Raw genomic sequence first — 9,199 nt, 5'->3', positions numbered from 1 at the left:
GGTCAGGTCGGGTTGGGCAAACAGGTGACCTGTTTATTAAACAGGTTAAACGGGTCGGGTCGGGTTACCTGTTTATTAAACAGGTCAGGTTCAGGTTGCAATTTCTGACCTGTTTAATAAACAGGTCGGGTTCAGGTTTATGATTTTCTGACCCGACCTATATATGACCCGACCCGTTTATGTCCAACCCGACCCGATTGCCACCCCTAATTTTAACCCTTGATTAGCCCAGCTCATTACTTTTAACTTTATCTACAAGTATTTTAATCCTTGTAGATTGCTTTCTCGGGGGGGCTGCCGGGCAGGCATCCAGCTATATGGTCCGGAAAGAGAGGGCAAGAGGCGTGGGGCGAGATTGGAAAAAAGACCTCGAATCCTAGGGAAGCTGGATACTTTCTAAACAGGCCCTTAATTGGCCACGTTGACGTTATGGGCCCCCAAGAACGCGTGCTACAAGTTGGACGCAGGCTTACCGCATGCTTTCAGAGTAAGACACAGAAATTCGAAATCAAAACCAATTCTCACTTCATCATCCTCTTTTCTTCTCTTCCGGAAATCACCATGTCAATGGGCTGACATTCAAACCAACTAATCATAATATTTTAATTTTATCCATGTTGGCTATTTCACTTTGGCCTGACAGAAGCTTCCATAATAAACTCAAAATGTTAGTGCAGCTGGAATATTTATGGGCTCTTTTTTTTTTGGAAGAATATTTACGCGCACATTTATAACAAGAGCGGAATTCTCCCAACAATTGCAGCCATGAGTAGAAGCTCATGGTACAAGACCAAACCCTTAATGCAATTGCTGCTGCTGGGGCTGCTTGATGGTCAGCTCAGCTCTCAAGTGAAGCACATCATTGATGAAGTAAAGGCTATCATCCGCCATGAATGACGTCCATGGGATGCCAAAAAGATTCCGGTACCCAACGGCTTTACCGCCTGTGAAGGTGTAGTTCCCCTTGTATTTGCTTGCAAACTCCCCGGACGGCCTTGTCCTTGCAGCAAATTCGTAATCCACCGTGAAGCTGACAGAGCCCTTTTCTTGCATCCCCAAGAAAAGCCCGAAGCAGTGGCATGAGTTCTGATGGTCGATGTTGCAGTGTGCCGAGAGGAAGAAGCCTTGGCCGCCAAGGTGGAATGCTTGGGAGTACACCCGAGCCGATGGAAACAGGTTTCTACACTCCCCCCGCTTCAGATCCAAAAAGACGATGCACTGCGGGTGAGGCAGCTCGAACTCCACCACCTTCACCGGCCGATACTTGTAGGCCCGCTCTAGAAAGCGCCGGTTGGTCGATTCGTCCGCGGCGAGGGCGCGCTGCCGACGCGGGGCCTCGGCCTTGAAGAAGAGCGCCTCGAGGACAGCCTTGGATGCAATCTCGTGGTCCAGGTCGTTGTGCGTGAGGACCTTCCTAAGTTTCCTACAGGTCATGTAGGGGAATCGTACAAGGCGCCCTAGCCGGGAACCTAAGATCTCCCTCCGCTCCTGCAAGTTGGGGTAATGACGACGGGTCCACTTGAGCACAAAGTCATAGACCGAATCCTCAGAGGCAACCTGGAGGTCATCACTGGAAAGGATTGCCTCGATGCCGACAAGAGGAAGATCCAACAGCTCATCTTGCGGCCTGAAAATAACCGACAGATTAAATTTAGGCTTCAATTAAAGGTAAATGGTTGCTGATGCTGATGCTAAGAACAAAATCGCTTACTTGGTCAGGTCTTTAAAACTAGCGGCAAGGAACTCCCTCGCCGCATCGGTCAACGGCTGAACTGCTGAGGCCATCGAAACACTGGAAGGGAGCTCCAAGTAGAGCAGTGCAGAATCTTTAGTCATGGGCAAGCTCCTGAGCAGCTGACTGCAATACCTCATACAAGAAGCGACCTCAAATTTGTCAGCAGCCATCAGCACATCGAGCAGGAATTCAGGAGAGGTAGTTGACAGCTTCCCGCTGTACATAAAACCTAGGAGTTCCATGAGAGCAGCTTCCTCTGTTTCCAAAGGGAGAGGGGGAACTGATGTTACTTATAAAGCATTAAAATTAATCAGGCAGAATAGTCTTGATAATTACTATTCTTATGTCAGCACAAACTGATGATGTTTTTAATCACCAAAAATGTAGTTTTTCAAATTAGGGCGACAAGTGCAATTGACTTGTTTAAAAAAAAGGGACAGGAATTCCAGAACTGTATCTTAAAAGGTACTCGTACACTTTATAGTTCTAAATTAATTTACACCAAATTCTCATGGTTTAATTCTTCTCATTAAAAAAGTTATATTATGATGATTGTATATAATCGCTTGCATATAAGCAACTGATGAGCAACACTCACATAAAATTGCAGTAATATTTTGTTTGCATAAGCAAAGAGTTTCAAGTCTTTAAGAAGCCATGCATTTAACTAACAAAATCACTGAAAAGCAAATAACCAAGGAATACCACCTATCACTATAAGTTCTGGATTTAATAATCCAATAAATCTGCTGCTTCAGTGACTCGGGCTCAGGCCTAAAATACCGACATGAGACGCATAACTGAAAAATTCAACCCCCAGGATAATTATGAGGACTTAATTGATAATGACAGGTCAATTTGTTTTGAACATGTAAGGCATTAAGTATATACCGCATTATCATTCTGTGCGCCCCCTAATATCACTTTTATTTGCCCCTCTCTCTCCTCGCATTTTTCTCTTCCTCTTACAGTTCAATTATTTTTTTTTCATGTTCATCAGTTTAGGAAATTTTATATTTTAGCCGCTATAGATCCTTGATTGCTTTCAGACGTGTGTGTGTGTGTGTGTGTGTGTGTGTGTTGTGTTGACATGTCGAGAAATGCTGCTACAATATCTTTGTACAGTATTTTCAGGACTGTCAACATGCTCAGACTGGTATTTCCATCAGACACTTTGCGTGTATGAAATGCACCAAAATAAGGTCACTCAAAAACATGGTCACACATTCCAACTAGATTGCCCACTCTTGCCTGCCTCCAGAGTTTGGGTTGGAAAAAACACAAAGAAAAACATATGCAATTCAAAGTCAACAAGCGGTGTAGGAAGTTGTGTTGACATTTGAATGTCCAGTTTCCTCATTCAAAATTCTCAGCTACCCCCCCCCCCCTTCCTCTCTGCGTGCCCTGCACCGAGAACAGGTGTCCAATAACATTCATTTTTGTTTACAGAATAGTTGTCCCAAACAGTAAAAAATGCAAATTAAATATATATTTTCTGAGATATTCTCATGTTTAGGAGTATAGACACTTGGTGCCCTCCTAATAGAAAATAAATATATTTGACAATGCCTTCACCTGAAGAAATATGGATATACTAACTTTCTCACATGACGGTAGAATTTGTAAGGTAATCCCTTTCCTAGTTAATATCACCAGAAACTTTTTCATATATTGTTGATGCTGCAATTCCTACTTTCCCATGAATCATCTTGAACTCCTGCTTACTCTTAGTAATCCATTGAGCAATCTGCCATTAGGTTAAAAACCCCAAAGCATTATACACACAAATAAGGTTTATAATCTTCATTGACTTGACCACTACAACACCTTCCTGATAAAAGACTATACATCTCATTCTCTTGAAGATCTTGGCACCACCTCTAAGTCTAACCATCCAAGCAAACAAACAAATTTGTATCCACCATCAACTTCTTATTATGTGTTTCTAACAAATATTTATTTTTCCTCACTGCTACTGCTGTATATGCCCAGATCCCATCACAAAGCATCAGCTCATCAAGGGTGGAGAATGGCAATTAGGAAGAAAGGTTTGATGACAACCACAAAAATGTGGGTTCAACTATATCAGCAAACAACAAGAAAACTGTGACCTACTAAAGTGTACGCCATCAAACATGTATAGAAGGAAATACTATGAGGATAAATTAATCCGGTGGGAAAAGGATATAAATGGATATTCAATATTAAACAACATGAGACTTCATCCTGTTGCCAAATACCACTATGGTGGAGTAAACATTTCAGGTTAGCAGTATATCATGGACTGGTAGGGTGAAATTTTTCATCCTGCCAACAAGAATTAGCAGATTAACTTTTTCCCTTTTAGATCAACATATTTTACTTTTCAAGATTTAAAAAATAAATAATAAGATTATGATCTGCTTCAGTTACAATAAATAATATCAGAACAACTATAGCACAAAAAACATAGCAATTTGCTTTTGAATTACCTGAGGCATTTATTCGCAAGGTAGCATGCCGCTGATCAGATTCTCGCATACCATTTGAGAAAAGCTAAAATATAGAACACAAAATTAGTCACAAAAAGAAAGAGGAGGGTGCTGTCTAAAATATATAATATCTTACCTTGTAGAAGAAAGGGCTTTTTGCAGCTAATATTGCAGAACTGATGAATATAGATCTTATTCGACAAACAGGAGAAGCATCCATGCTCCAGGAAGAATCACTGCATTGCGAAGGCTCATCACCTACATCATAAAAAATGCACCATCCAGCTTAGAACATAAACAAAAATATAACACTCTGGAGGTTTTAGGACAATAGAAATTTTGTATCGATGGGCACAAATTTCAAATCAGGCAGGTGCTAAATAATTCACATCCAAAACATGATGGTGGAAGTGGAACAACCAAAACCATGTTACGCTTTCCTAGAAATGGAATTTCAGAAGGCTTCTTCAGGAAGCAAAACTTATACCCCAAGCGAGAACATTATCAAGGTGAGTAATTGAAGGTGACAGTAAAGAAGGTCCTCCATGCAAAGAAGAAATGGAGGGAAAAGAGAAAAGGAATTAAAAATGGCAGATCAATTAATCAATGCTTTCACAAAAATCTAACAATCCCAAATTATGTCTTCCAACGGCTATTTGGTTATTTTTTGACCATGGTACAGGTCCCCTTGTAAATCTCTTCATCACAATCTAAGGCAGTTAAATAGGGGTTCAGAAACAATCTACTAATTTGGACATTCTTCCAAAAAGTACCTAATACTGGAGATCAAAATATCATAAAAGACAGAGAAAAGAAGATCAGGATATCCAACCACGACTGAAATACAGTTGAGAATTGATAAAATTTTTTTAGAAAAAAATTACTGCAGATGCATCTGCATGTGGAAGCACGAGCAAGCACAGGGTTGGAGACAAGATTCTGAAGGGGGTGTGACTTTCAAGGTCAAGGATTCAAACTCCAAGGAAATGACAGAGTTACAACTTCTGGGTATCCAAATTTGTGTTTGAGGGCATATAAACTGAAATCAGGATAGAATTTTCAGAAACATTTAGCATCAAAAGTTGTGTACATTAGAGCTTAAACATAACTCCTTTATTTCACAAGAAAAAAAAAATAGACTAGAACTTCCATCATTTTTCCTTTTTAACATGTAAAATTTTACCAACTTAGAGATGAGAAGGTGATGAACTCAATTCATGAAGAAAGACTACTTAATTGTATAAACTTGACAAAAACCTGATGGAAATTCTTCAAGCATTGCCACAACTTCCTCATCATGGTTTTCATATGTCACATCATCCTCAGTGTCAGGTTGGTTGCAATTCTCCAAACTGTGCATTGAAGACTCCACAGCTAGTATAAAACAGAAATAAACATCGTTATTTTTGGAAAATTTCCCAATAAACAATGGATGCATGAGAGATGCAAGATTACCACAAAAAGAAATATGCAACATAAGGTTTTATGTCGATATAATGGGCAAATCAAGGTGAACATCTAATTGTTGTATGGTGGCACATATGATGGTTCTGTGCCACTTAGATACAAAACATATACAAAGTAAAAGATCAAAGGATACCATGTCTGTAACTAGAATGGGACATCTCCCATGTCAGAATCAATGCATAGGCATCTACAATCTGTCAATTTCATGGTGTCTTTGATAATCACAACAGAATGGGTGGGGAAGCGGCGATGTGACCCAATACCATAATTTTGAGAAGCAAGTGGAACCAGAATGTCACAACCCAAGGTGAAAACAAAATCACATTTTCATTTCCACTTGTCCATTCTATCCTATAATGATTTTCTTCCTCCCCTAATCACTTTCTCCTTTCAATTTTTATTTGCAACTTGTACTAGGTGGTTAGAAAATTATGGCTATTTTCATTGACTATAAAAATGACTTTATAACCAATTTAACAAGATCTTTTTTCTGTCACCATTTTGACTAATCAGTAAATCCCTAGTTCTTGGATGCTAACAGGACCCAAGACCTCCTGTCTAACATATAGAACTTTTAACATTTCAGTTATGAATAAACCAAGTATGACACCCTTCCAGATCATAGCTCCATATAATATAGTTGCAATATTCATATAATAAGCACACACATTTCTTTAAACAAACATTTTTAAAATTACTTATAGGCATAGGTACTTTGTTCACAAACTAAGAGAAAACATAGAAATTATGGATTATACCAAAAAATGAGAAAACGTCGAGCCAAGACTTCATAGGACCAAATAAAGGATCGTAAAGTGAAATTCCATCATGGTTTGAGAGAAGGGTAAGATTATCTATACTAAATATTAAGAATCCAAATCACTCACTTTCCACCTAGCAACAGAAGGCAAAGAAAATGAAGATAGACTGGTGCTGGTTCTCCCCGAAATATGCTGAAGCCAATAGTTGACTGGACATCTAAAAGTAAAGCATTGTTTCGGTGCGGGCCGCAAGAGCGGTAAATCATTTATATTTCCAATGTGCATAAAAGTTGACTCTTAAATTGTCCTAACATCACAGCTGAAAGCCACAACCAAGGTGCTAATTCGTAACACTCAATAAAAATCAGCAAAATAAGACTTGTTGCATAATCTATATCTATAATTCTACAATACTCCTAAAAGCAAAAATTAAGGAAGGTGTCAGTTCACCATGATGGTACATTCTCTTGGTGGCCATACTGGCTAGCCATAAGATGATTGATGCTCAGTCTAGATAGCAATAGTATCGTTTAATTGGTCAAAAAAAGACTTGCTGCTTGTTTTATGAGGCTAGGACTAAAGATAGTCACAAAATATGTCCATCTTCTTCAATTCATGACAAGATGATGGTTGAAATGTGTATACCCAACATGTATAAACCTGCTTGATGCAACTTTTTTGTTCTTCCCATTCAGACTCTCATAATAAATTTAAACCCCTCTCCCTGCCCAACCACTTCTTCTCATCCTGGAACAGCATAAGCTATTTTGCATTCTAAACTATTCGATCATAACTCTATCCTCTCAATCAACCAAGTCAGCCTCAACATCCTCATGTGTATAAAATATGATGATCAAATTAAGTGCAGAAAGCTTTGTCGCCTGCAGCCTGATCTCATAGCATAAGGAAAGCACGAATTTTTTTCTTTCTATTTTTTTTTAACAAAAATGTTGTGCGTTTATCGCACCACTTTTGCCCAGCCAAATGGCCTTTAGGGCGAATTTGGACTCCAGCAGAGTATCAAAAACGAAGCAAAATTTAAAATTTAACCGCGCTAAGTAGCATCCACGAAATAGAAGAAATTAAAGATTTACACACACTCGCTCAAACCCTAGTATTGTACAAATTTAGACGATAACCACAACAAACAAAAACATCATCCAGATTCCATTTTTTTTGTGAAAAACAAGACATGTACGTTGAAATGATAGGATGGTCGCTTACCTTTGTCCTTCTTGATCTCCTCTCTACGGCGCTTCCGGTGCCGGTCCCAGTCGGAGACGCCGACGCCGCCCTCCCAATCAGTCCTGCACTCCGCCGGCCCCTCCAGTATCTCGATCCGAAGGATCCGATCGGAGAAGTTGCTCGAGTTGAAGGCGAATTCGAAATTCTGCTCGCCGCTTGCGTGGGAGAAGTCGGGATCCATGGCGCGCCAACCAAGCCCAATCCCTTCCCCTTCCCCCTTCCTCGCGATAAACCCTAGCGCATCCGGAGAAGCGAACGACCAAGAAGAACACACCCTCGCTGTAATCCCAACCCTAACCCTAACCCTAACCCTAGCCTTCGAACGGCCCGATTTGGGGGCGAAGAGAGAGGTAGAGAAGGGCGAGAGAGAAAGAGAGAAATCGGAGCTGGAGCGCTTTAAATGGGAGAGGCACGGGAGCGAAGCCACGAACACGAGACCCACGAGGGCCAACCTAAAAGTATCCGCGTGTCCCAACCTCGCATAGATTTTAGCCGCAAAGACGCGGTAATTAATGTCCTCTTCCGTTTGGGACTATTTGCGAGGATACCGCCTTCCTTGTTCGCTGCGTCTCGAGTCGGTTTCGCTTTCGTTGGCGATGTGTTGGGTGTGTGCCCCTGCACAGTTGATTCAGCGAACAATTTGCCAAAAACAGTAACTCGAATTTGATTTTGGATACCAAAGGAGCCAAGCAACGTGTGCATCGGACGAAGGAGAGAGTTTGAAGTGCTTTTAGATCTGTGCAGAGCGTCATACAATGATGAACATGGTGAAAAAAGATCAGTCATTCTTCGGTTCGAAATATACAACCCAACCCAAATGGTTCATGCCATTATCTATCAATGGAAACATTTTCAATGGTGTTGTCCTTCAAAATCTCGCAGATTTCATTACCATGTAAAGAGAAGGGAATCCCACAATGGCTGGTTAACGCCAAAGCTGAAGAGTGATACGAGCAAAAGTAGTAAAGAAGTATAAAGAGATGAAAAAAAATCATTATCTCTTTAATAAGATTTCGATGGTAGGACCTGTCTCCCTCTTTTAATAAAAATAAGTACAAGAAGATGAAGGGATGTTTTTAGTTTGTTACAATATTATTATCTCCATATAAAATAAAACAAAAAAATTACAGTTTTATCTCCACGCCTGATCTTTCAAACTAGCAACCATGGGATCTGCTATCATTGCAAGCCCTAGAAATTCTTTACCTGAAACCAATGCTAGCTAGAACTCGAGCAAGACGGATATTATTAGGTTGCCATCCCTTCTCTTGGTTAGTGGACAATAATACCTTGATATTTTTTTTTCTTGTCATTTCTATGTTCTAATCTTTATACTCTTTGCTTTTGACGGCAATCATGTTTTGATTAATCATGTTTGAGTAAGTAAATTCTATAGCTAGAATATAAGTGACATGTCTAATATGACAAGTCAAGTTGTGCACTCAAATATTTTCATGAGATATAGTATAGTTGTCAAACAAAACTAAATATAAGAAGTCGCATCTCCATCGGTTGCCAGC

The 9,199-nt window shown here is 40.0% G+C and overlaps 1 protein-coding gene across 1 annotated transcript; it reads right to left on the bottom strand.

Annotated features, from left to right (window-relative positions):
* Positions 1 to 578: 578 nt before the first annotated feature.
* On the bottom strand, positions 579 to 8,156 carry LOC103713494 (BTB/POZ domain-containing protein POB1-like). The gene is made up of 6 exons (XM_088708512.2): positions 7,659 to 8,156; positions 5,464 to 5,580; positions 4,343 to 4,464; positions 4,207 to 4,270; positions 1,712 to 1,991; positions 579 to 1,627 (listed from the first exon to the last, which is right to left on the bottom strand). Exons 1-6 carry the CDS (start codon positions 7,858 to 7,860, stop codon positions 799 to 801), a joined length of 1,614 nt encoding a protein of 537 aa, XP_088564638.1. The 5' UTR covers positions 7,861 to 8,156; the 3' UTR covers positions 579 to 798.
* Positions 8,157 to 9,199: the final 1,043 nt, after the last annotated feature.

This window comes from Phoenix dactylifera, chromosome 1, assembly GCF_051530095.1.
Source record: "Phoenix dactylifera cultivar Ajwa chromosome 1, Ajwa_hap1_PhDact_Kaust_v1.1, whole genome shotgun sequence".
Taxonomy (NCBI): domain Eukaryota; kingdom Viridiplantae; phylum Streptophyta; class Magnoliopsida; order Arecales; family Arecaceae; genus Phoenix; species Phoenix dactylifera.
Note: the sequence above shows the minus strand (reverse complement) of the source record. Positions and strands in the feature narration are given on the sequence as shown.